General features: G+C 48.1%; 1 protein-coding gene across 1 annotated transcript in view; it reads left to right on the plus strand.

Annotated features, from left to right (window-relative positions):
- The first annotated feature begins 13928 nt into the window (after positions 1–13928).
- The window catches only part of DYRK3 (dual specificity tyrosine phosphorylation regulated kinase 3), a 35866-nt gene continuing 21891 nt past the window's right edge, over positions 13929–27903 (plus strand). The window contains exons 1-2 of the mRNA XM_066600201.1: positions 13929–14089; positions 22153–22268. Of these exons, the coding sequence (XP_066456298.1) occupies positions 14047–14089; positions 22153–22268 (159 nt within the window). The 5' untranslated portion in view covers positions 13929–14046. The remainder of the gene's footprint in view (positions 14090–22152; positions 22269–27903) is intronic.

Consider the following 27903-nt stretch of genomic DNA (forward strand, 5'->3'; position numbering starts at 1 on the left):
TTTTGGAACAAACAAGCATTCTGCAATTGCTATTCATTTGCATGTCTTGTCTGTTACTAAAAGTCACATGTCATTTACTAGGAGTTGATAGAAAGTTAGGAGGTAGGTATGACATAGATACAATTGTCACAGTGCATAGTTTAACTATAGCTATTTTTAAAGTTTCAGACAAAAATATATTTAAAAAAAAAATATGTGAAAAAATTTGCGTGTGCGTGTCCTGTCCATTACCATGGAATGCACCATATTTATTAATGCCCTGGTAGAAGAATTCCCTTCATCCCCACAGTGATGTGAAGCTTTTTTTACATGAAAACGCCTCGCATCCACAGGGCTTTCACACAGTGACAAGTGCAATATTGGGCCATGATTCATGACCCAATATCACCCTCGTCAGTGTGAAGGAGCCCTAAGGCTGTCTTCACACGGGCGAGAAAATCGCATTAGATTTGTGCATTGCGAGATGCACAACTATAAACCCCACTCTAGTAAATAGAGTCATACACATGAGCGATGTCTTCCTGCATGGCACCGCCATGCGATGCAGGAAACAAATCACAGCATGTTCTATCTGGCTGCGTGATCTTGCATCGCATTTCAATGGGGTCGGCGGTAGCATTGGAAGCAATGGGAGAAACCCCGCGATCCTCTGCTGTAGCTGTGACAGCCACGCCGGAGGATCCATGCATCCCCGAAGTGATGCGAGGCTGTTTTCACATGAAATCGCCTCGCATCCCTGGGGAATTTTCATGGTGGGGAGTGCAATATGAGGGTGGGATTCACAGCACCAAATCGCGCTCGCTCGTGTGAAGTTAGCCTAACAATCAGGACTAGTGCTCAAAACTTCACAAACCCTAGACTTGCACAGTGTGTCCATTAACATACAGCCACTGCCTTACGACTCCCGCAGGCCTTTTTGCACAACCGAGGGTCTCACACCTCTTTTTCAGGTGAAGCATCATCAGCTATCTCCAAAGCAGAGAAAACTTCTCTACCAACCATTCTCCTAAAATGTGCCCCTAGTGGCCAAACACACCACTATAGTGGCTTCTCTGTCAAATGTAGATGAGAACTGTACTTCTCCGCTATTAGTAACTATTGAAGAATGCTACAGACTCCAAGTTCTACACTCTCAGTATACGGGAAGCGAATGCTTCCCCGCCGCTATTGACAGGCTGCATGTTTGCATACAGATATACAGCAGCTCATCAGTCATTGCTGTGCGAGTCGGGGGAGACAGAGAACGCTTCCCTCATAACTACACTAAACCTATAATTGGATTATTTGATAGCCACTACTAGCCAACTGGCACCATATTGCTCTGTTCAGTCAGGGCTAGAAGTGCGCTGGCGCCGTCTCCATGGAGTGTGGCACTTAATCAGGGCACCGCAGTAGCATGGCAGATGCACTTTAACAACTAAGACATTTGATCCTGCTCCATGTAAAGTGCTGGGTGTATTACAGGGGTGTGGTGGGGGCGCAGCTTGTTTGCCATGTAGTTATCAGTGTCTAAAGTTAGATTCTTTTCTTAGCCACGCGGAGAACATACGACGGGTCAGACACGGCGCACAGCAGCTTTATTATAGTCCTTGGTATATTACAGACATTTATAGCACACTGTCAGACATTGGAATGAATATATTGCAGACATTGCTCACAGAAATGACATCTTCCACACGCTCTCAGATCTTCTTACCTGCACAAATGTTCATAACTAGAGATGAGCGAGCGTACTCGCTAAGGCAAATTACTTAAGCGACTATTGCCATTTTTGAGTACATGGCCGCTTGTGCCAAAAGATTCGGGGGCCGGCGGGGGTGAGTTGCAGAGGTGAGCATGGGGGAGCGGGTGGGAGAGAGAGAGACCTCCCCCGCCGGCCGCCGAATCTTTTGGCACGAGCGGGCATATACTCGAAAATGGCAATACTCGCTCGAGTAATTTGCCTTAGTGAGTACGCTCGCTCATCTCTATTCATAACCCTTCCACCTCTTTAATAAAGCAGATTAAGCATCCCTTAAACCAGGAGGGGGGCCAAACTCATTTTCGCCACATCAGCATTCTGGTTGCCTTCAAAGGGCCATTCACTTGGGCGATTTGTGCTCCGTTTTACATGTGCAATATGCATAGTTTAAACAGCTTTGATTTGCATCGGGGTATTCAGACGTGTATTTTGCGCCCCTGAAAAAATCACAGTGTATCCTATTTTGGTGCAAAATTGCCCACTCAGGTCACTGGGATCATGTATATACGCATGATATGTATGTATTCACTACATATTTACGTATGAAGGCAGGAGAAATCTATGGGAAATTCTTGTTTTTTTTGCAAATGTGAACAATGCAGTGAATATGCACGCAGAAAAAAAATGCAAGAAGGTCCAAATACGCAGAGTTAAAATCATTGCGTATTTCAGGGACCGAAGCTGCATCCGTCTGTGTGGCTGAGCCCTAAATGTAACTGCACCTTCACGTGGCTATGGAGGTCTCTGCATTATGATGGGTTCCTCCCCTTCCACTTCTTTAGCTTTGAGCTTCCTACCTTGGCGGGTGGCTAGGGTGCCCGGATAGGGATGGCACCACCTGGGAGCTGCTGAACGGAGTATCGTGGAGGTACGCCGACATCCAAGATGGCACCCGCTCTCTGTGCTGCGCAGCCCCCTCTGCCAAGCACTGGCTGCATGCTCTAGGGAAAGTGGAGAGCTGGTTCTTCTGCATCCGGACCTCCTCGACGGCCACCTAAAATGACGTGACGGTTTGGATTCGGCCCGCGGATCTTGAGTTTGACACATGTGTCTTAGACCAATTCAGTTTTTCCATCCAGTGAAGAGCAAATTACTCCACAAAAACAGTCAAGCAATTTGTGAGAAACCTGAAAATATGTCAGATGGCATAGAATAAAATGAGAATGGATGACTTAGGGTGAAGCCACATGGCACAGCATCAAAGGTCTCAGCAGCATGCGGCCGCTGGGCTTGGTAAATGGATTGTTAAAAGGCTGCACCATTTGGAAGGCAGCAATTTGACCCACAAACCGCTCGACCGTTAACAGCCAATATTAATATGGTTGCGCATTTGTGCCGGCAAAAGTGAAATTTATTTTCAAAATTGTTTGGCCATTTAGCAATTTAAAAACTTCAGCAAATGGCGGGGTGGTTTGTGGGGCCTTAAAGGGGTTATCCAGGCAGCGCCCACCAGGATACATCGGGGTTGGAGTGGAAGCTTAGAATTGCAGCCTAGGGTCCCACTGATTTCAATAAGAGCTGCACCTGCAATTACAAGCGCCGTCCACTGCACAGGGGTCGGAGTAGTGCTTCTGCTCTGACCTCGGTGTATCCCGGTGGGCGCACCCTGGATAACACTTTTAAGGCCCATTTACACAAAACAATTATCGTTCAAAAAAATTGTTCAAATGAGCAAAAATGAATGATCACCTTCAGTCCAAAGCAGTTAACGAGTGAAAGGCAAACGATACATTGTTAATTTATGCAGGTATAAAAATCATCGTTGGCTCGTTCACTAATCATTTGGCTTAACCCTTTCCAATCCATTTATTTTTTCTCATCCATTCTCCCCAGCTCCAAATAAATTGGAGCTGGGGAGAATGGATGAGAAAAAGTACATTTTCCCTGCATCCTCCTGATCTGACAGAGTTCAGGAGGGTGCAGGTGCTCACTGCACTGTGGGGGGAATGCGGAAGTAATACTTCCGCATTCTCCCTTCTGCCTCCCGGCTCGGCGATCATGTGACCGCTGGGGTGAGGTGGCACCCAGCGGTCACATGATCGCCGGGCAGAATTCTCCTTTTCGCCTCCTGGCTCAGCGATCATGTGACCACTGGGGGTCAGGTAACATGAACGCCGGCCGGAATCGATCTACATTACTTAGCGCTAATTGAGCGCTATGTAATGTGTAAAGGAGAAGGCAGAAAGGGTTAAAACCTCTTTCTGCCTTCTCCTCGGGGTCCTTGATAAGGAACAGTGCAGGAGTTCATCTGCACCCGATGTGTCTGATGATTGGGACTCCTGCACTACAGTGTCGGGCCTGTCCCGACATCGGAGCTGTGGAGGAAAATGATGATGTCGGGGCAGGACCGACATTGGATTGGAAAGGGTTAAATACTAATCATTCAGTCGTTCTGGTTCACTTATACAGCGAATGTGAATGCCTCGTTTGAGCGAGCCTACAATGTATCTGTATAAACAGGCCGCCCGAGCGAACGACGAGAACTTTCGCTTGTTCTTACGATAAATCGTTTGGTGTAAACGGACGCTTAGATCTCATGATTGTGCAATATTAAGTTCACATAGAAATACTTCTGCGCTCACAGAAGAGCACTGTTCTGGCTGCCAACAGTTACCACCTCCGAAGACAATGAGAGAAGAGTACACAAAGACTTGTTGATACTTAAAGTTACCATGTTGTACTGAAGGAATAAAGCAGGAGGTCATGAGATAAAAGTAAATATTCTAATGCAGTTAGGCCGGTTTCAAATCTGCGTCGGAAGCTGCGTCCTGAGGTTTTCAGATGCGGCTGAAAGCATCAGAAGAAAAAGCACGGCATGCAGCACTTTTTCTTTTGTCCAAAAGCCAGCCAGCTGGGCGAAAGCAGGCGGACCCCATTATAGCCGCTGTTCAGTCCTGTCCATTATAGCCGTTGTTCGGTTCTGTCCATTATAGCCGCTGTTCGGTCCTATCCATTATAGCCGCTGTTCGGTTCTGTCCATTATAGCCGCTGTTCGGTTCTGTCCATTATAGCCGCTGTTCGGTCCTATCCATTATAGCCGCTGTTCGGTTCTGTCCATTATAGCCGCTGTTCGGTTCTGTCCATTATAGCCGCTGTTCGGTTCTGTCCATTATAGCCGCTGTTCGGTCCTGTCCATTATAGTCGCTGTTCGGTCCTATCCATTATAGCCGCTGTTCTGTCCTGTCCATTATAGCCGCTGTTCGGTTCTGTCCATTATAGCCGCTGTTCGGTCCTGTCCATTATAACCGCTGTTCGGTTCTGTCCATTATAGCCGCTGTTCGGTTCTGTCCATTATAGCCGCTGTTCGGTTCTGTCCATTATACCCACTGTTCGGTTCTGTCCATTATAGCCGCTGTTCGGTCCTGTCCATTATAGCCGCTGTTCGGTCCTGTCCATTATAGCCGCTGTTCGGTCCTATCCATTATAGCCGCTGTTCGGTCCTGTCCATTATAGCCGCTGTTCGGTTCTGTCCATTATAGCCGCTGTTCGGTTCTGTCCATTATAGCCGCTGTTCGGTTCTGTCCATTATACCCACTGTTCGGTTCTGTCCATTATAGCCGCTGTTCGGTTCTGTCCATTATAGCCGCTGTTCGGTTCTGTCCATTATACCCACTGTTCGGTCCTGTCCATTATAGCCGCTGTTCGGTTCTGTCCATTATACCCACTGTTCGGTTCTGTCCATTATAGCCGCTGTTCGGTTCTGTCCATTATAGCCGCTGTTCGGTCCTGTCCATTATAGCCGCTGTTCGGTCCTATCCATTATAGCCGCTGTTCGGTCCTGTCCATTATAGCCGCTGTTCGGTTCTGTCCATTATAGCCGCTGTTCGGTTCTGTCCATTATAGCCGCTGTTCGGTTCTGTCCATTATAGCCGCTGTTCGGTCCTGTCCATTATAGCCGCTGTTCGGTTCTGTCCATTATACCCACTGTTCGGTTCTGTCCATTATAGCCGCTGTTCGGTCCTGTCCATTATAGCCGCTGTTCGGTCCTGTCCATTATAGCCGCTGTTCGGTTCTGTCCATTATAGCCGCTGTTCGGTCCTGTCCATTATGACCGCTGTTCGGTTCTGTCCATTATAGCCGCTGTTCGGTTCTGTCCATTGTAGCCGCTGTTCGGTTCTGTCCATTATAGCCGCTGTTCGGTTCTGTCCATTATAGCCGCTGTTCGGTTCTGTCCATTATAACCGCTGTTCGGTTCTGTCCATTATAGCCGCTGTTCGGTTCTGTCCATTATACCCGCTGTTCGGTTCTGTCCATTATACCCGCTGTTCGGTTCTGTCCATTATAGCCGCTGTTCGGTCCTGTCCATTATAGCCGCTGTTCGGTCCTGTCCATTATAGCCGCTGTTCGGTTCTGTCCATTATAGCCGCTGTTCGGTTCTGTCCATTATACCCGCTGTTCGGTTCTGTCCATTATAGCCGCTGTTCGGTTCTGTCCATTATAGCCGCTGTTCGGTCCTGTCCATTATAGCCGCTGTTCGGTTCTGTCCATTATAGCCGCTGTTCGGTTCTGTCCATTATACCCGCTGTTCGGTTCTGTCCATTATAGCCGCTGTTCGGTTCTGTCCATTATAGCCGCTGTTCGGTTCTGTCCATTATAGCCGCTGTTCGGTCCTGTCCATTATAGCCGCTGTTCGGTTCTGTCCATTATAGCCGCTGTTCGGTCCTGTCCATTATAGCCGCTGTTCGGTCCTGTCCATTATAGCCGCTGTTCGGTCCTGTCCATTATAGCCGCTGTTCGGTTCTGTCCATTACAGCCGCTGTTCGGTTCTGTCCATTATAGCCGCTGTTCGGTTCTGTCCATTATAGCCGCTGTTCAGTTCTGTCCATTATAGCCGCTGTTCGGTTCTGTCCCGAGTCGGAACCGTTTGGCCGCAGGGATTCCCCTTTCCCGCTCCCCGAACGGAGTAGAAAAGCAGAATCCCCAACGCAGGTGTGAAAGCACTCCAGTATGCAGTAAATAATAATCCTCCTAAATTGTGTCTGGCTTTTCTGTCATCCAGGCTGCTCTCCCTAGTAGACCGCCAACTGTTATTTATTACACTCAATTCAACAATTCCGTTTTTGTGAAAACCTCTCAATAGTTTCATTGTTCGCTTCTTACCACATTGAGTCTGGAAGGAAATGGGGAGAATTCTGTCAAAAAATTGCTTTCTTTCATCTGGTGCATTATTTCGTTCTTGCAAAAATTATGGTTGACAAGTGCGCATGGAAATTCTTCGACGGCATAAATGTGTTGATGAGGAAGATTGAGGAAAAATATGAAATTGGTCATTTCTTTGGAATATTTTTCTTTATTTATTGAGTTGATTTTCTATTTTCTCGGCATTGGGTAAAGAACATTGCTGCACATATTATATAAAGGGGTCATCACTTCTGTCATTGATGACCTAACCTCAGAAGAGGTCATCAATAGCAGATTGGCGGGGGGCTGCCACTTGCGACCCTCGGTGATCAGCTGTTCCCCCAGGCCGGTCACTGTATGTGCGGAGCTGTCTTTCTGCTTGAAGCAGACACTTCCGTACATTGCGCAGTGGCCCCAGCTCGTATTCCCATTCACGTCATACCAGCCTGCTGTTACAGAGCTCATTGATCCCCATATATCTTCAGTTTTTAGTCTAAACACCATTTTGACGCAAAATAACACATCGGCTGTCATTAAAGTGCTATTCCGGGAATTTAACTGTTGATGTCATGTGCTACAGTAGTTGAATGACAGGGGCCCATCACTTGGGATCTCTGGCAATCAGCGCCATAAGTCTAATAGCCGGCTTCACTCCCATTGAAATCAATGGGGCACTGACACCTATTACACTTCCGGCTCCTCGTTGTGGTCAGGACCAGACATCTGACTGCAATAAGGAAAGAGATGGATGTGTAATAGGAGGCAACATTTCCATTGATTTCAATAGGAGTGAAGTCGGCTACTACACTTCCTTCCTTGACTATCCGTGCCAATACCTGACCCACTGCACTGATCAGCAGGGATCCCGAGAGATCAATCAACTACTGAGCTATCCCAAGGATAGGTCATCATTAATTAAAGTCCTGAAATACGCCTTTAAAGCGAACCTGTTACCTGCCTGAGGCACAATAAACTAACTTATGGTGCTCTTAGGGCAGGTGACAGGGAGCCAGGTGAGGTATTTTTTATACTCACCTGGTTCCTGCGGTGCCCGTCTGTGTTCCAGCCAAAAATCTGACTCTTTTCAGAGCCCTGTCTGCGCGCTCTCCTATACAAGGCTTTGGGAGAACGCGTGGACAGGACTCTAAAAAGAGTCCGATTTTTGACCGGCACGTTGACTTCAGTGGTGGCCACTGCGACAACCAGGAAACAGGTGACCATAAAAAATCCAGCACCTGGCTCGCTGTCAGCTGCCCTAACAGCACCATAGGTTAGATTATAGTAATGTAGGGAGGTGACAGGTTCCCTTTAAACTATCAGTTTGTTGAGGTAAATATATGGACACAGGAAACGGTTTCAATGTGACATTAGGCTCTAGTCAGGTTACAGATTACACCCATCAATTAGCTGCATTGTTAAATGTCCTCAGGTGGATCGAGCTGTCCAATGCCTGGAAGAAGAGGGTACCATAGAAGCTACAAGAGGGTGGGGGACATTATTTCAGTTTTGTCTTGCCCTAAGGGTACAGACCTCTGAAAGGGCTACCAAGTAACTGACATTCCCAACGGCTCTGTCCGGGTGCCGCCCTTCTTCAACTGACCTTAGGGGAAAGCATTAGGAACTCCATGGAAAGAAGAACCACGGGTGTCCCCACAGCAGTTTCACTTCACATCTGGAGAAACCACCCCGGGGTACACAGCTTGACTTATGAAAGTATGCCCTCATAGGCAAATGGGATCCTGTGGCTTTTATAATTAGTGTTGGAGGTTTATTGCAAACATTACCATGTTTTACAGAAATGTTATTAAATCTTATTATATCAATGGTTTAAAAAATATTAAAGGCAAAAACTGATGCATTGTGTTATGCTTGTACACGGCCTGGGAGGGCGGTGGGTGGCTTATGGTGTTGCTGGTCTTTAAATCTCATGCACTGTCCTCCTTGGCTCTTGCAGACCACTCTGTCAGTTTTTTTTCCTGGAGAATTCCTTTAGGCACATACACTCTTTGTCATAAAACAATCCCGTCCCCAGAAGAAGTTGTTGTGCAGTTCCTTCTAAGGCAGATATGTAAATGATTAGCGTATGGTGTGATTAGATGAACGGTCATGTTCAGGACATCCGGCAGCCACATGTGTTCCTCTCATGGCGGCTTCCAAGAGTCTTCCAGCAGTATAATGCTTGGCCACACACAAGGGGGTCACAGGAATGTCTCCACAAAATTGTCACACTTCCATGGCTGTCTGGTCAACAGATTTATCACCAATAGAACATGTATCTGGGATGCCAACTTCCACAGCCTACGAGTTTACATGATCTAGCAGGATACCAGTCAGAGCCTGTGAATTACCACGCTTGCCTGTATCACATCTTGTATCCAAGCTATAGGTGGTACAACAGGGTACTAGAGCCTCCTTGCACCTCATATCACATCTTGTAGCCAAGCTACAGGCGGTACAACAGGGTAGTGGAGCCTTCATGCCGGCCTGTATTACATCTTGTATCCAAGCTAGAGGTGGTACAACAGGGTACTAGAGCCTCCATGCCTGCTTGCATCACATCTTGTATCCAAGCTAGAGGCGGTACAACAGGGTACTAGAGCCTCCATGCCTGCCTGTATCACATCCTGTATCCAAGTTGGAGGCTGTACAACAGGATACTAGAGCCTCCTTGCACCTCGTATCACATCTTGTAGCCAACCCAGAGGCGGTACAACAGGGTACTAGAGCCTCCCTACAAGGGGTCAGTTCTCCACAATAAATGATGCTTTCCCTCTGATACTGTAATCACTTATACCAACGTTACAATCACAGAGAAAGTTTCCTTCCAACATCTCCTTTTAGGTACTTGATATTTTTGGACAATGAGTGTGTTAGCACTTAGGATCATTACACGGCCTTCCTATTACACAATGACTGTAGAAGTATTACATGACTGGGTATTTACTTGCAAATGATGTTTTTAATGAAAGACGTGACATGAATATACATATCCGAATTGTCAAATGTAGACTGTCTAGCAAAAGCAAAGCCTTAGAAGTGATGAAACTGAAGGGCATAAACCAGTAAGTGTAGATGTCAGAAGCTGCAATAATACTGTCTTGGAAGAAGCAGCCTAGAACAATTTGTACAGAAGGAACTTGGCCATGGAGTTTGGCAGTCTTCAAGAATCCTGTTCCAGAAGGACGTTGAGTGCGATGGAAGTAAATTCCAGTTACAAAGTAAAATTCATCTTTCCCGTAAATAATGTTACCAATGGAGGGAAGTAACAAGGGCATGGAGAGTGGGGACAATGAACCGCTGAGATGCGTGATGCTAGCTTTACAGGACATCCTTCTGAGACTCCATGCAAGATGGAGTGAACACGACTAAGGGGTTGTATCTCTAGGATATGCCATCAGCATAGGATCAGATGACTGACTAGTGGGACCCCTATGATCATGGAAATGAAGGGGCTGTAGAGTCCCTCACCCCCCTCCACACGGTCTGTGGGACAACTTGGTCCAGTTCAAGTGAACAGAGCCGAGCTGCAGCATGAGATGCAACGCAACGTCAAGAAACACGGGAAGATTTACTAAGCTGAAGGCGACAGAATTCTGGATATTTGCACCTAAAACTGGCATGCATGCCTTGTGCCAGATTTATGTGTGTCAGCCGCTTCTTCCACCTCACTAGAAGGGGAAGTTGAGAGTAAAGGGGCGTGATGTACAATGCAAATTTCGGTAGAAAAGATTTTCTGAAGTGAGCCAACCAAGAGATTGCATAACAAGGGAGATCTACTACAACCGTCATTTCACACACCAGTCGTAATGCTCTGTCTGCCTGCGCACGATGCGCCGAATATATAAAGAGGCACATGGCTGCTCCGTGCGCCTAGACAGAAATCTACACCAGTTTGGAGGTGGAATAGATCTCTGATATGTATAATTTATGCCAGAAAGCGGTGCAGATTATGAGTGTTTGTCTGGGGCGACCACATCCCCTCCTGAAAGCCACGCCCCCTTACCTGTAAAGTGGCGCAGAACAACATACTGCTCAAAAAGTTTGTGAATTACTATGTATGCAGGCCTCGCTCCAAATGTAACTTTTTTACACCGAACCCCAGTTGGTAAATCTCCCTCAGGCCACTCTCACAAATGTCGGTAAAATAGCATGTTTCAAACGTTGCGTTTTATCGCGGTTTGATCATTTTCCCACTATTTATCCCACCTCATCATTGTGCTGGGGTGTGTTAAAAAATGTGAAAACGCATGAGGCCCCATTGAAATTAATGGAAGTGTTGTAAAGCGATTAGAGTGGTATTCGTAATGCTGTGCTAATCCTGGTAAAAAACACCAGTGTGAGAGCGGCCTCAAAGTGTCTAGAGAAGCGCCGAAGGCATCACGCAGCATGAGCCCCTGTGATACACCCTCCCCTGTCCTTGTTTGATCATCGCAAAGATTTATCGGCCTGTGTAAATGGAGCCCAATGCCCCCATTACACAGGAAGACTGTCGGCGAAACGATCTGCACGAGCGGGTGACGTCACCGCTATGGTAGTTGTGCACGCTCATGCACAGTGGTTAACGGGCAGATCACCGCTGAGTATAGCTCATTCTTGCTCAGTGCTTCCCATTTAGGCCTCATTCACACAAGCGATATGGATTATGGCTGGAAATCGTGTCAATAAGGGGTCGCCGTAATCGAGTCCTGAGATTAATTAGCATTTTCTTGTCTATTCACGCAGGTGTATCGAATGACAAATACGTTGAAGTGTGGAATTCTGTCAGTCGGCAGAAATCCTTATAACTTTTAATGCTTAATAGAGCCAGCTGTCTTCCTCTCCCGGTGCCGGACGCAGGTAAACTCCCTCCCTCTCCGTTTTTTTCAGCTTCCATTGGGGTCTATGGGAGCTTCCAGCATTTTTCATCAAAAGATAAGTCAAGACCTATCTTTTGATGCAGTGTAAAAATCGGCCACCGAAAACGGTCGCCAACTTAACGTTTTGAAGCTGAATGCGATTTTTTTCATGTGCCAGAAAATCACTCCTGTGAATGAATGCATTGGTATCCAATGCCTCACAAGGTCGCAATTTTCGGCCGACGATTTATTGCGGCTAGCTGCGTAAAAACGCCCATGTGAAGAAGGCCTTAGACTCAGCGAGGAGTCAGCGAACCAGCAATGATTTTATGAGTGACGTAAAGTAAACGACGGCTGTGCATTTAGATGTAATGATTATCATGAGAATATACAGAGAAAAACAGTGCCAGAAAGCGGCCGTGTACTGAGTGCTACAAGAGGGCCGCTATACAAACCATGTAAGCATGCAGACCGCCAGACTGCTAAACGGAGGGGCCCTCTGGGGGTCACATGGTTCATATACCGGCCCTCTCGTATCAGTAAGTACACGGCCGTTTTCTGTCACTTTTAATGATTTTCACGCATTTGCTCGTTTGAACGGATTTTGCACGTCAATCATTACGTGTAAGGCCTCATGTCCACGGGCGGGTCGGATTCCACATGCGGACACCCGCACAGAATCTAGCCCGTGACCGCGCCGGGAGACCCTGCGTACCTATGCGTGCAGGCGGTGGCGTCCGTGCCAACCACTCTTCTTCCAGCTTATCTGTACTGTGGATGGTCCACACGGCTCGCTGTCAGATATGCGCAGTACAGATTTTTTTTTTGTACTCCTGCTTTTCCTGTGAAATCCACAGCCCATCCGCAATGTTATTTGCAGATGGGCTGCAGACCGGACAGCTTCTATTGCGGGATCCGCACTTAATTGGAGCATGCTGCCATTTGTCTTCTGGACCAAAAGGTCCGCAAATCAAATCCGCGTGCTTTATTTCAGTTGCGGATACCCATGTATCCCTATGGGCGGATTGAGCTGTGGATCACAATTCAAATCCGCCTAAACGGCCCATGAGTAACACTAATTTTGTTACAAGCCTTTGCCCAAATGGAGTTTGATCTCAGCCACCCCTTCACCCAGTAGTACGGTCTGTAACCATGGAGATACAAAGTTGATACATTTAACTTCTTAACTAGAATGCTGCAATAACAAGGGAGGTTTCTCATGGGAGCAGGAAACCGGAACCCCGACGCAGATCGGACCCCACTGAATATAACGGGGTTTGTTCGCTTTCCTTTCAGCTGCTCTGCATTTTACTGGAGGAAACAGAGCTGCTTGCAGGACTACTTCTTGTGGTACTTTGTGCCGGATGTGTGATGGATCCTCCGAGCACCAACAGGGGAGGATTTACTAAAGATCCCTTCACACGGGACGACTGCCAGCAATGGTGTGCGCCAGAGATCTCCCCCGCCCGCCGCCACTCACAGTAATCGGGGGTCGTTCATAGACATGTGACTGCTGTTTACACGGAGTGACATATCAAGGTGAAACAGAAGCCTAGGCATTCGGCCTAAAATACAGCATGCCGCAATTGGTTGCCACCAGTGCAGGAGGAAGTGATTTCCCACAGCACGCTATGGGCGCTATTTGCTGCGGATCCGCCCGTGGGCAGGAGGCCATTATCAGCGCAGTTTCCTGCGGACAGATCCGTCCCTGATCTTCGGCCGCCTGACACACGGACCCCGCAGCCGCCCCGCTCCCTTGTGGTCCTCAGCGCTCCATCCTCACGCGTCACTCTGCCTAGCAACTAAAGCCGCACAGCCCAGTACGGCTAGTGGGCGGGGCTAATCACGTGACTGTTCCGCCCACTTTATCTCGCACTTCCACGAAGGGGTTTTCAGCCGCCTACACGATTATATTTTACAGCAACAGCACGGAGCCCCCACATCCTCCGCCGACGTCACACCTTCCTGCAAGTCTCTTCCGCCGCCGCTGATCACCCCGCCCCTTACACCGGGGACCAATAGAAAACTCTTCTCATAGCAAGTTTACAGTTGAGAGCCGCTGGTTAAATGTGCTGTGCGGTGGGCCGCCCCTCGCAGTGGCCCCGCCCTCCCTGTTGGCTCCACCCCGCACGGCCTCAGTCTGCGCTGCGGGCCGCTGGTTAGTGTGCTGTGCCGTGAGCCGCCCCTCGCTGTGGCCACGCCCTCCCCGCTAGCCCCGCCCCGCACGGCCTCAGTCTGCGCTGCGGTCCGCTGGTTAGTGTGCTGTGCGGTGAGCTGACCGCCGGCTGTGCGGGAGCCGCCCGGGATGGACTGCACCGAGCCGTCAGCTCTCTCCTCCAGCCGGCAGCCATGATGATCCTTACGAGGAAGCCCGAGGGCCCCATCACTGCAGGTAGGGGGAGGCATCCGGGGGGCGATGTGCAGCTATTGTGTGGGCAGCGGCTGTCAGCAGCCAGATCAGTGCTGATCCCGTGGATCTGCCCAGTAGGATCCGCCAGCAGCTGTTCACACCGGCGCGTTTGCTGCACGTTTCATCTGCGCAGTTTTTGCCCATGTTATGTGGCGCACAGATGAAACGTGCAGCAAACGCGCCGGTGTGAACGAGTGCTGGCGGCGGCGCTCATCGGAGGCGACTGTTCACGTGATGTTCGGTTGCATGAAAAAAAATTGCAACTTGTCCGATTTTTGGTAGGAATTTGGCAGCGCAGGAGGTTATTAGAGTGAGCGGCGCGGATACGCAGGAAACCAGCGTGCAGCGCGTTTACAGACGCTTCAGTGTGCTGCTTCACGTGCACAACCACCCCTGCAGCGGCGGGGTCTGCGGGCGGAAATAATGATGTAGCCCTGTGACTCCGCAGTGTATCTACAGACCCGGAGCGCTTGTGAATGACCCCGTAGGGCGCTCACGTCCTGCGTATTCCGCGCATATTTCTCGTGCACATAAAAATAGCAGTCCGCAGCTGATACGTGTGCTGCCTACGTTCCATCCGCCGACCCGGGTGCCACATATTACGCACTAAAATCGGACGTTTTGCGAGTTTTTTATTTTTTAATTTTTTAAAATATGTAAAAAAAGAAAAGCGCTACTGTGAGCGGCGCGGTGGAAATAACGGCTCTTTGCGCAACATATTACTCAGACACGTTTCTCCGTGTCATGTGTGGCTCTACCATATCGTCGCGACTTATTTTACTGCACGTTATGCGCCAATTTATGCTTTGCCGGATGTAACGTACGTAGGAAATATACACGAACGCGCGTGTGTGCAAAGGTTTTGCGCGCACGGAGTTTGTGAGTGCGCCCTGAATACATCCGCAGTTCGGATGGTTCTGGGAATTCTTGGTCCCTTCCGGTGCCGGAGATACGCTGAGCGATATTTCTACAATCGCGTTAGAGGACAATAAATGGTTAACGGCGTGGTGTTCAGTGTGCGTCCTCCGGTGCTTCCTGCGGCCGTTGCCCTCTCGCTGTTATCAGCTGCTCACAGCACGTGGCTCCTCCCGCTGGTGGCGGGGCAGTAATCCTCTGTTACATGGCGGATTAGGATAATGGTGTTATACGTGACGCGACGAGTGCCATCTCATCCGTAATAACCTGATATTGCTGATAACGGGATTACAGCTGCAGTATATAGAAACCGGACAGCGAAGGTGACAGAGGGGCGGAGCCTGTCAGCTCTACAGACAGTGAAGGTGACAGAGGGGCGGGGCCTGACGGCTCCATCGTACAGCGTGAGGTTCAGTGCTTGGCCATCACATGCAGCCCTTGTACCAATGCCGGCGCGGGGTTGGGCAGCTGTCACACCCGTGTTGGCCTCAGTTCACCGTCTCTAGACTCCACTTTTGGAGAAGAGAAACGGAAAGAATCCCCAAAACGCTGTGAGTTCCCCCCATAGAGGCTCTTTCGGGGGCGGAACTCGCCCTATAGTCACTTGTCAGAGGTGTGGGAATTGTACGGAGCTCTGCAGCACACACAGCTCTGCTACATGCAGATTGTGCGGGTGCAGAACACACAGCTCTGCTACATATACAGTTCTGCTACATGCACATTGTGCAGTCACAGAACACACACAGCTCTGCTGCATGAACTTTGTACAGGCGCAGAACACACAGCTCTGCTACATACACACATTTTACAAGCGCAAAACACTTACATCACTGTTACATACACACGCAGCTCTGCTACATGCACATTGTACAAACGCAGAGCCCACGGAACTCTGCACACAACCTTGCTACATACTCACCTACAACTGCATTGTTGAACACTGCTTCTATTAACCCTATAATCCCCCTATACAAGTGTAGTAATACACGCCCCTCCAGCTGGTTATGACATCCGTCTGTCCCTGTATGTACAGAGGAGCACCTGCACCCCAGGAGGGATATGTGATCCCCAGCATTGTCCACACTGCCTGGGCCGGAGAGGGAGGACAGTGCAGCCGCGGTATGTCTGGCTGCAGAGTTCTCCCAGCGATCAGGGGGCTCTGGATCTACAAGACCCCCCTGTCTCTGGGCGATCAAGCGCACATTTTAGCTAAAAGCTGCGTTTTTATAGTCAGAAAAATTCTGCGCCCCGGCATCTCTGCAGCGTCCAGGACTACTACGCTCATCAGGTTCCGGCATGGAGTAGTTGGAAGCCTTCCTGCCGGTGGTGGAACTGCTGACACTGCAACCTACTTGGCATCCAAATGTTCCCCGACTTGTACTTCCAGTATGTTTTGCGCACTTGTTGCCTCTCGCGGCTCTCAGTGTCGGTCAGCTGACATGTAGTAATCTGCCTCCCTAGTAGCAGAGTGCCAGGTTTGCGGAGGCGCCCTCTTCTGGTGGAGCCGCATATTGCACAGCAAAGTACTACAGCTGGTGGTTCTCTTTCATTGACCATGGTGACGCTGCCGCTCTATAGCGCAGCCTGTAGGCACGTGAGGGAACAACTGTGCAGCCATAGGATGTAACTCCAACAGATTAGTGTCTAGAATTGCGCAGCTTTGCTATTTTCGTTGCAGTGTAAACTGGGGCAAATATATAACTCCGGGCGCCACTTTTGTAAATTTTCCGCGTTCTATCCTGGATGCGTACGAGGGCGTGGAGATGGGACGGATTTGTTGCTGCAGAATGTCCACCGCAGCAGATCGGCCCCCAGTGTCCCCCGCCTTATACTTGGAGAGCATTTCCTCCTCAAGTACAGGGAGACAGTCAATAAGGTCTTGGCTGCTATTAGTTTCTATAAAGTTTGTCATGTAACTTTCCCGAACTCCTGAAGGGCTTCCTGTCTAGTTACACCCCTCCTGCTGCTCCTGTATAACTAGGAACTTGACATTCAGGACCCTCCAGAAGAGCCTGGTGACCGCGTCCGGGTGCCGTCTCGCTGATTGTTTCCGTTGATGTGACCGCTGTCAGATCCTGGCCATAGGACCCCCCTGTGACGTCCGTGTGTCGGTGCATTCTGAGGGTCTTCCAATCTGCAGCATGGAGTTCAGCGAGGTCATCTGACAAGTCGGTCTTGGCTAGGAGAATGTCGTCAATAAGCCTATTCATTTCCTGGATTATTGTCGCCTTGGTCACATGTTCACAGAGGAGATCTGTGCGCCCCGAGGCGATATAGGGGGAGCAACGCTACCTCTCTATACAAGGAGGCTACTGAGCTGTCGGCTCTTTGGGCTGTTCTCCCTTGATAGCTAGCTGTTGGGTCGGGGCCCCTTGGCTGGCGGCCCGCCGGCAGGTCGGGGGCTACATAACAAGAAAAAGCAAATCCCTCCCCACTTGCTGTGCTGCTTTGCCGCTGTCGCTCCGGCACCTCCGGTCGTCTTTATACTTGGTCTGCAGCGGTGATGTGGGTTGCTTACCCAAGTGGCTGGCGCAGACAATAGAAATTAGAAGCCCACGTGACAGGTTTATGGTTCGTTACCGGGCCTTCTGCCTGTGTGACGTCACATGTCCCGGTGCCTCTTTCTCAAGCTTACAGTTGAAGAGACTCTATTAGGGCTCCCACACACTTGCGATTGCGTCTTTTGTTAACGCGATTGTTAATGGGACTTTCTATTGTAAAAAAAAAACACAACGCACGCAACTGCGTTTTTAACATTAGAAAGTCCCATTGACAATCGCGTTAACAAAAAACGCAATCGCAAGTGTGTGGGAACCCTTAGGCTGTCAGAGACCAGTCTCTTGGAATCAACGCTATTGATGGAGGAATCTTCCTTGGCGCATCGCTGATTTGCTGCAGATTTGGTTGTAGATTTTGGTACAGATATCACCTATTCCAATTAAAATCACCTTTTGAAGGGATAAATTCTGTTGCACATCAATCTGCAGCAAATCCGCAACGTGTGAACGCACCCTTAAGCTGGGTTTACACGGGACGGATTTGCTGTGGAAATTCCGTGCGCAATTTCTGTGCGGCAAATCCGCCCGCTGCTCCTAAAAACGGAATTAGCTAGCCATGTGGACGAGATTCTGCAAAAACCTCGTCCACACGGGGCGGATAACCCGTTGCAACAAAGCCGGGCAGAACTGTCGATGCGGCGCAGAACTGACAGCCACGGCATGTCAATTCTTTTTTTTTTTTTTTTCCTGTTGTGGCCTCACTCCTCTCAATGGGGAGAGAAAGCCGCAACGGAATGCTGGCAGCTAAACCGCTCCAAAACCTGCGGCAAAGTGACACGGATTTTGAAGGTGTGGCTGACCTGGCCTTTTGGTGCAGCCAAGCCACGAGATTTCCACGGGATTTTCATCCCGTGTGAACGAAGCCTTAGACTGTTGTGATAAATGGGCCTTGCCGCCATGAAATACGCGAACTGCCCACAGCAGGCGCTCCCCCTGACTAATACTACACTCGTGGCATTAAATAGGACGTGAGTTATTGATAAACACCGGACTGAAAATGACTGCAGTGCTACACGGATTACAGGGGCAAGTGAGGGCTGCGCTTGTAGAGAGACTGCCGGTACTTGGCCACCTCCTTGGTGGCTTCACCTCCTTCACTGTGTCCATTGCTATAAGGTGCGGTCACCGTACAGGCACAACTAGTCACCGCTCAGACTTCTAGCACTTCTCGTCTCTAGTAAGTCATGGAGTCTGTGAGCGGCTGCCATCATCTGGAAGTTCTCATGCTGACGTGAAACCATCCAGAAGCAACAATCGCTCGCCGCAGAACTAACAACGTGGCTGCCAGATGCTGAGCTGCACAGAAAGTGCGCTACTTCTACTAGTCGCAGCGCTCGCTGCTCTTTCCCAGTGCTCCGTCAGCACAAAAACCGCTCACCGGGGGTTAGGTTTACTTGGTCAGGCAGTCGCCCACAAGGCTAAGACCACCGTGTGTGGTGCCAAGGAATGGTTGGTGAAGCCGCCAAATTTGGTGGAAGCTTTCTCCAGACTTAAAACCTAATTCCATAATCTGAAAGGCAAACCTTGGGCTGGTGGATGCCAGGATGCCACTTCCTGTCCAAATGCACAGTGCCCAGCATAATTGTTGGTGAAGGATGATAAAATACAGGCAGCATCGGGATACAATAGGATTGGATCGGTAGCTGCTTCGCCTGTAACGGCGGGTGCAGCTTAAAGCCACTGCTTCCACCCCTGTGTACACTGACAGCAGGCGCAGCTGTCCATGACCGACTGCGAGCCTCCGTTGTCATCCGCATTACAAATAACGCTGGTATGCGGGGGTCAACGCCGGATTTCGCTGCCGAATCTGGTTCGCCTGTGCGCAGCTGGCCTTAATGTTTGATCCCTGGGAGTCTGACTGTTGAAACCCCCTGAGATCGTGAAAGCGGTGCCCCCTCGAAGACAACCACTGTAGTCACTGCTATGTTGCTCATGGAGATGTCCAAGTCCACCGCTCGGCAATGTCCATAGATGGTGAATGAAGCGGTGGTCCCACCTATGCATCACCATTCACTAGGCGTGGCGGGAGTGCACTAGTCTTGTGATCCCTGGGGTCCAGCGCTCAGACCCCCCCCAAGTCATAATAGCTATCATGTGTCCTGCGGACAGGTGATCAGTGCTTTTGGTGGGATGTCCCTTCGACTGGCCATAGACACTACATAAATATTGGCCGATCCTTACAGATTTCAAAAATGCTTCCTGTGTGAATTGAAATACCCGCGTGTCGGCGACCATCCGTGTCGGTGGTTGGCTTCAGGCACGGAGGCTAAAGCAGCGGAAGGAACAGCTGGGCGGTGGAGTCGGTGGGGTAAGACTGGTGTGAGATATCAGACCGGTTTAACAGGTTCCTGTTTGTGGAATCGCAGTTGTAAACGGGCGCTGTTGCTGCTGATCACGTTTTGCTGCTCCGGCCTTTCGGTTTTCTTGACAGTCGGCGAGCGCTGTCGATGAATCGTGCCGGAGAATTCATGACTTCATTCTTTGTCTAACACGGGAATTTCTTTTAATGCAAAAAAAAAAAAACCCTTCAATTCCTCGGAGAAGTAAACATGTTCTAGGATCACATTACGTAGCGGCACCCGAGGCGAATGTGGAAATAGTTTGTGCTTCCACGTACCAGCAGGAACATTCAGCACAGGCAACACAGGGATGTTTTTGTCACTTTTCATGGGTTTTACTATATTTGTGCATCTGGGAATCCGAACTTTGGGCCCGCGGAGCCTTTCAGAGAACTGCTGGTTTACTTGTCTGCACAGCGACCATTAATGACTGTGGATTATAATCAGGCTTGTGGTGGTGTTAGCCCTGCTGTATTTGGGCATTTCTTAAAGGGCATACAGACCTCCTAGAGGGGGCAGACTCAGGCCATCATTTGTATTACATGACTACCGTGTGCAGCGCCCCCTGCAGGATCAGCTGTTTTCTTGGAAGAGGTGACTGCATTTTGAGCGGGGTTGTCTCTGAGACGAGCCCTACACCACAGGGTGTACATCTAAGGACAGAGGACACCTACCTGCAACAGCTGGGATCAGCCTTTTCCCACATTAATAATAAAAAAAACATTGATATCTATACCATATATAACATATTGGCATGAAAACTGCATAAAAAGCAATCTAAAGTCACACCAACTCCAGAGTGATGCCAATAGAAACTACATGGCATCTCACAATTAAAGGAGCCCTCGCACAAGTATATTGGCATATATTTTTAGTTTTTTCCCAAAGATATATATTTTATTTTTTAAAAAGCAGTATAGCAAAAGTAAAACTACATATATTTAGTATCTTGGTAATCATACCAACCCACCGAATAAAGTTATTGTGCCATTCTTGCTGCGGTGTGTGCACCGTAGAAACAAGACCACCAAACCTCCCCTCCCACTGAGAAAATGACGGAATTGCATGTTTTTTCCTCCATTGCGCTTCACTTAGAAATTTTTAAAAGTTTTCCAGTAAGTTACGTGGTATGTGAAATGGTACTATTGAAAAATACAACTAGTCCCGCGAAAAACAAGCCCTCATGTAGCCATGGAAACGGAACAATAAAGTTATGTTTTGTTTTTTTTTAAGTCAGGAGAAGAAAATAAAGGAGGAAAAAAACAAACCCAAAGAGGCTTCCAAGTCTGCAATCATACCGTAAATATTAGTGTAACTATCGGTGTGATAACCTGCCGTGTGCTTGAGATCCGTGCCGGTTGTAATCAGTGCGCGGGCGGAGGTCGCTCCAGGTCACGGTGTAGCAGGTTATCTAGCTCTCTGAAGGTGGAGACCCACTTTAAAGTATTTGGGCAATGTGGTCATTGAGTACCTTCAGTAGTTAGTAAGTTGTAAGAGCCCAGTGGGGTATGACCACGGAATTGGGCGGGCTAGAGCCGTGGCTGGAGGTTGTAGCGCTCTGTCGCTGGCTAGCTGTATGGCGATATTCTGCAGAAAGTGCTGGAGAATGCTTCCTTGTGATATGAGGGGCATTTGGTGCTAACGTACCTCTATGGGGGTCCGCTAATCTTCTGCATCACAATTGTATTTAGTACATAGCTTATTGTACTCCATTTAAAGGCTCAGTTACATATATATATATATATATATATATATACACACATATACATAATTTTTTTAAATATGTTTCTATATCAAGTTCTGGTTGGATTTAGGCATTATAAAAGCACTGAAGGGATTTGGAGGGGATGGGGGACATGAGAAGGGGGAAGAAGTAGCTTATTTATTTTTTTCTTTTTCTTCCTCTATGTGGGTGGATTATGAATCCAGGCTGATCTGGGTGAACAGGGGCGTTCTCTCTGGTGCCGATGAGATCAGAAGATGTAGAGTATTATGTCTGTTATACTTTAGGAAGAACTTCGTATACACGTCCGTTCGTAGCACCAGTGCAGTTATATTGGGGCAAATATGAGGGCGACCTTTTACATGTTCAGATTAATCGTGATTTTGTAGGAAGGATCGGTTTTCATAGATAATTCAGAAGTTTTTTTGCTTTTCAACTTCATAATAAACTGCAATAAATTGTGCGCTGCATGAAGCGACTTTTCTCATCACTTCTGTTTACTCTTCGCAGTGAGATACGGAGATGGATTGTACGATTCCTACATGAGGCTCGACCAAGTACCGGCGCAGGATGCTGCCGGGGAAAAAGAGAGTCCTTCCACCCTCCCTTCAATTGGAAGACTAGCTGTAAGTAACGTGTCACTTTGCTTTCCCCCTGCTGTCCTTTCATTGCTGCATGATTAATTCATCCCTCCAACTTGTTTGGCACAGTTAAGCTTCTAAAGTTCCAAGCTGGCATCTGACTTCTTGGTGACCTACTGAAGGGCCCGATATGACAAATTACATATAATTATATGTGACACTTTAATATTGTGAAGACCAGGCTAATATGATCTGATTTTGAACAGAAGGTTATGTTGTCGCACGTGATCTGAAGGATCAGTTTTCATCATATTACACTTCTGGAATACTCTTTCCAAGCTGTGGCATTGGGGTGAGGTTGGTACTCGTAGCCCAGTGAGCATGTGTTGTGTACAGTGCACTCTGCAAATGGGCTTAGAAGTAACAGAACATGCCAAAGTATATCTGTACATATATGCATCCTGTGTAAGGTTATTAGCGGGATATGAGGCATGATGTGCAGCCAATTTAGGTTGGAACTCTCACTTTTGTAAGGCAACTTGGGACACAAAAGACTGATTAGTGGCAATGGATAAGTTTGCTCTAGGCCGAGGCTGGCCTTACTAGGGAGGTACCTCCCAATTATTGAGGAGATGGCTTTGGTTTAAAGGACATGTCCACCGGGCAGGAGATACTATGTATGTTGGCAGCTTGCTGATGTAGTGTAATAACCTTGTCTTCACCGCTCCCTCGCCACATTGTCTTCCGAGTAGTGCCGTCGCTCTGTTCTGAGGATGGCTTCATGAGCTCTTGTGGACACAGCCCTTGGTCTTTACTTGAGGTGCATTGTGGTTCATTATAATTACATCCTTATGGACTGGTCCTCCCTGTCCATATACCCTCTTAGGAAATGCCTGTGAATGTTGAACATAGAGAGGATGGAGTGACACCGTGGTGGTGGTTCTTGGTCGTCTAAGGGAAGATGTCCGTGATTTATTTGTGATGAACATATGTGTGCGGAGGTGCTGCCCGCCAGCCTAAACCTATGAACTGGCCATGCAACATATGAAAAATGGCTAAAAACCTGGCACAAAGCACAACTCTTCGAAAAGAAGTAGCGATTAAAGTATAAATAGTCTTTTATTGGATAAAAGCTTAGAACCAGCAGAAACACGTTTCAAGGCCGCAGTCGTCTTCAGTGCAGCTGTGAATATATAACAACTGGCTACTTGGATACTTAGTTGTGCCTCTTATCTGACATGGTAGAACACTCTTATCCTTTTTGGCATTTTTGTATTACGGACCATGAATTAATTCCTTCAGAGACGTCTATTTAACGGTAGTCAAGGTCAACGAGGCTCAGTGGGAGCTGTTCATCATGCTCTCCAGGTTGAAGTTGTACAGCTTTGTCATCAGAATAGCCCTCCAGTTGGCACTCTCTCCTCTGGGCAAGTCCCGATTCGAGTTCATGGCAACATCTGACACACCGAAACTTGTTGATATCCAGCGTTCGTCTTCTGCACGTATGTGGAGACGCACGCCTGTGCACGGGCGTAGCGATGTCCCGCGGGAGATCTCCGCTGCGGGATCCGCCGCTGGGGAACGGGGGAGAGCTGACAGTTCTCCGCACTTAGCCTATCTGACAGGCTCACCAAGGAGAATCGCGGAAATTTGCAGCGTGCTGCGATTTAAATCTTGTGAGCTGAGAATCGCTGTGATTCTCCGCTCGTGGACAGCGGTTCAGCGCTTTCCATAGCAAGTCGATGGAAAGCGTGCACTGTGTTACCCGCGGCCGGATTATCACCGCGTGAAATGCAGTGAAAATACGCCCGTGGACAGGAGGCCTTACTAAGATTGGCGTTTCCTACACGGGTCTTAATGTTCTGCCAGTACATGATGCGCCTGATATGTGAGGAGCTGCAGCGTTAGATACAACACAAGGTCAAGAAACACGGGGAGATTTACTAAGCTGAAGACGCCAGAATAGTGCATATTTGCACCTAAAAACTGCTGTACATGCCTAGCGCCAGATTTATGTAGTTTAGACACTTCGTCCACCTAACTTGATGGGAAGCTTAAAGCAAGGGGCTAGGACGTACACCAGGGTGCGCCAAAGTTTGATGGAAAAACAATCTCTAAAGTGAGCCAACCAAGAGGTGGCATAATGGGGGAGATTTATTAAGACCAATGTTTCATATGTTTTTGCATCCGCACATGCCTCTTCATATAATAGGAGCATCTCGGCTGCTCTGTGCGCCTAGATGGGATTTTGCACCAGCTTTAGAGGGAAAATAGTTATTTTGGTATAATTTACGCCAGTTTATGGTGGAAATGATACATAAATGTGTTGGTTCGGGGTGTCCACATACCCTCCTGACGAACCAAAATGGTGCAGAACGTTGTACCGCTCAAAAGGCTCCACAATATTTTTGTGCAAGCAGGTGCCAAATTGGGCAATCCTTTTACACCAAAAACTGGTTGATAAATCTCCGTCTTAAAGCCCATATGACATAGTATGGCAATGAGAGCAGCGTTAGGTGGAGGGCAGAAAGACAGGAGCTCTATAATATACCGCAATACCTCGATGTAATTAGCGTGATGTACGGCAGACTATAACTGGATGCTACGTGGGATCTGTCTGTCATCTTGCAGGTTTCCCCCTTCACTATAGATTTGCTGGTACGTCTTTGTTTGCCTTTGTTTTAGTTACATTAGTTATATAACGAAGGAAGAACATCTGGTTTACATTGCTTCATAAAAAAATGTAAGAAACCTGGTGATGGTCCCACCGCGCTGCTCGTAGCCAACATAAACAGGTTCTTCCGAGAGGATGGGAGTGGTTGTACATTCCTGTGCAAGGACATACAGTGCAGGTCCTGAAGTTGGGGGGCTTCTCCTCTATGACGGAGTGTATCACTTAGTGTCAGATCACTGGGGGGTTCACAGCCGGGACCACCGGTCACCAGTATGAGGTTCCTCATCATGTCAGTTACATGAAACTGTGGGTCTCCTCAACTGCTGCTCCATCCTATTTGGGGATGTGCCAGGGACCCCACTAATCTATAATGTACCCCCTGTTCTGTGACAAATGTGTTAGACTCTGTCACCATATTTTTGCATCCATCAGAGCGCACAATAAGATGCCAGTCACACTGATATATCTGCTGTGTGGATCTGTGCAGTAGTTTTGGAGAAACTTGCCTTTTATCAGTAGGATCACATGCATAGAGAACTACAGGAAGTAGTCCTGGATATTTATGAGCTGCAGACTTGCCAAGTTCACCCTACAACCAATGATTGACAGCTGTCTTCATATTACTGTGCATAAAGAGAGCAGCCAATCAGTGGGTGTGGCTAGCTTCAGATCATGAATATGCAGGACTACTTCTTTGTCTTGTTACTACTAATAACATGCAAGTTTCTCCAAAACTACTGCACAGATCCACACAGCAGAGAGAACGCTGTAATCAGTGTGACAGGGACTACCTTATGGTGCACTCAGACAGGGTTTAAAAAGATGGTGATAAAGTCTCTAATTATAAATATTCCCCTGAAGTTTGTTTCAGGCTGTTGTAATAGAAGTATGGTCAGCTTTAGACAGCAGCCAGTGTAGTTCCACATTGACCATCCGACTGCTGAGACTTTTCTTGCCTTATATTAGAGGTGTAGCTTGTATCAGAATCATAGCATATATACCGGGGTCTTCCTGATGTGAGACCCCCAGAACTCACTTTCAATGACACTGAGATACTGAAATTTGATAACAATGGAAACCGAAACTCAATGCTCATTTAGCCTAACAGTCTTCCATAAGATGTCCTTGTTGCCCATAACAACCAATCACAGCGCAGCTTTTATTTCTCAACCTGCAGAGTTAAAATAAACGCTGTGCTGTGATTGGTTGCTATGGGCAACAAGGACCATCTCATGGTAGACAGTTTTGCCAAATGAGGCCCAGTGAGCAGAAAATTGGACCTTTAGCCGACCGCGTGGAAGACTTTGTGCAAAAGTTTGTGAATTTTTTTTTTTTTTACCTTTCCATTGATATCAAACTTCTGTATCTGCGTGTCATTAAACAGAGTTGTGAGGGGTCACATCAGGAAGATGATCTGTTATACCCCGAGTTGAGGTATTCCATTGATTTGACTGATGGTCTTGTGAGCTTCTGTCCCACGTGCACATGGTCAGCAGCATGGTCGGTCATTGTACATCAGTAGTACACGTCTGCAGCGGTAACGGACACCACGGTGTGTAGAGACGTCTCCATGGAGAGATTGTGTGCTAGCTGTCTAGTTTGTGCCAGAAGCCACATTGCTGGGAGAACCTCCGCTCGCCGTGCGCCAACACTTAGTGGGTTTGGCCTGCAGTTGTTTGACTACCCGGTAACTTGAGAATAGTCATTTCTCAGTGAGAACACTCAAACGTCTGGAGATCTGGTCATTCCTTGCTAAGTGTAACATCGCTGTGCCGCAGATTGGCATGACTTTCCCATGTGGGAGGTGCCATACCTAAGAGATCTTACCAGCTTATTCCATGGTTGATCTCAGAAAGTGGAGAACTCTGGCGACCAAGAGCGTGGCATGGAGGTTAGCGGTTTAGCTAAAGCTGCCCATATACCTTCAATAGCGTTCATCTGAACATTTGTTGGGCTGACTGCGGTTCCTCCTGACTTCCCCCATGTGTGTAAAACTGTTTTACATAACAGTGGAGAAAGCTGCCGCCAGACAGGTTTGGCAACAGCTTAACTTTGGGGGTAGACCAGAGGCTCCCAAAGTGGTCTATATGGGTCCCCAGGGGTCTTTTTTTTTTTTTTTTTTATGTGCTGGGGGTGAATGTCAATGAGAAAAATTTGGGTGTGCACAAGATGTAAATAGGGGTGCACGTGAGCGGATCGCGTTAGGCGTTCTGTAAATGACATAATATGCCTTGCACAGATTGTACATAATACTTAGCATAGACAGAAACTTCTTACCTTTTTGATATTTCATGAAAAATATCAGAATAGTTTATGAAGAGTTTGTGCAAAACTTCTTGGGCTCTGGCCAGATACAAAACAGACCCACGCAGTAGCCAATTTACCTATAAAGTTTCTACTACAGTGTTTTCACATGATCCACCAGAGCCCAAGAAGTTCTGCGCGAACTATACCCATCTGCTTTGTGGTGTGCACGTTCATGTGCGAGTCCTTACAAGTTTTCATACGGCATACATGTTTTTTTGTTTTTTTTTACAAATCAAAGTGAGCAGCGCTGTCAGCTGTGAAAAACTCCTATGACTTAAATACGTTAAGGAAAATTCAATACTAGGCCGGCAGGGGGTCTATGGAAAAGAAAAAATAGAGTAAGTGGTCTACAGGGCAAAAAAGTTTGGGAACCTCTGGGGTAGACAAAGGAATTGGGTATTGAAATTCAATGTGTCCAATCCTCCTCTGGCGACATTGTTTCCGCAGCAATGTCCGTCCATAGACATGCTGTGTAAAACGATTTTCCCCCGCCCACGAGCGGAAATCGGCTGAGAGGGGGAGAATCGCAGCATGTTCTAATTTCTGTGGAAAAAAACGCACAGACTTCTTGGAAGACGTCCGTCCCACGATATACTTTGCTGTGGGCACAGCAGAAGTACTGTGGGAATCCACTGCGCTGCACATGCACGCCAGACAACACTGTCGCAGCTGATCCGTACTGGTGAGTATAGGGGCTCT

This window comes from Eleutherodactylus coqui, chromosome 4 (genome assembly GCF_035609145.1).
Source record: "Eleutherodactylus coqui strain aEleCoq1 chromosome 4, aEleCoq1.hap1, whole genome shotgun sequence".
Lineage (NCBI taxonomy): Eukaryota > Metazoa > Chordata > Amphibia > Anura > Eleutherodactylidae > Eleutherodactylus > Eleutherodactylus coqui.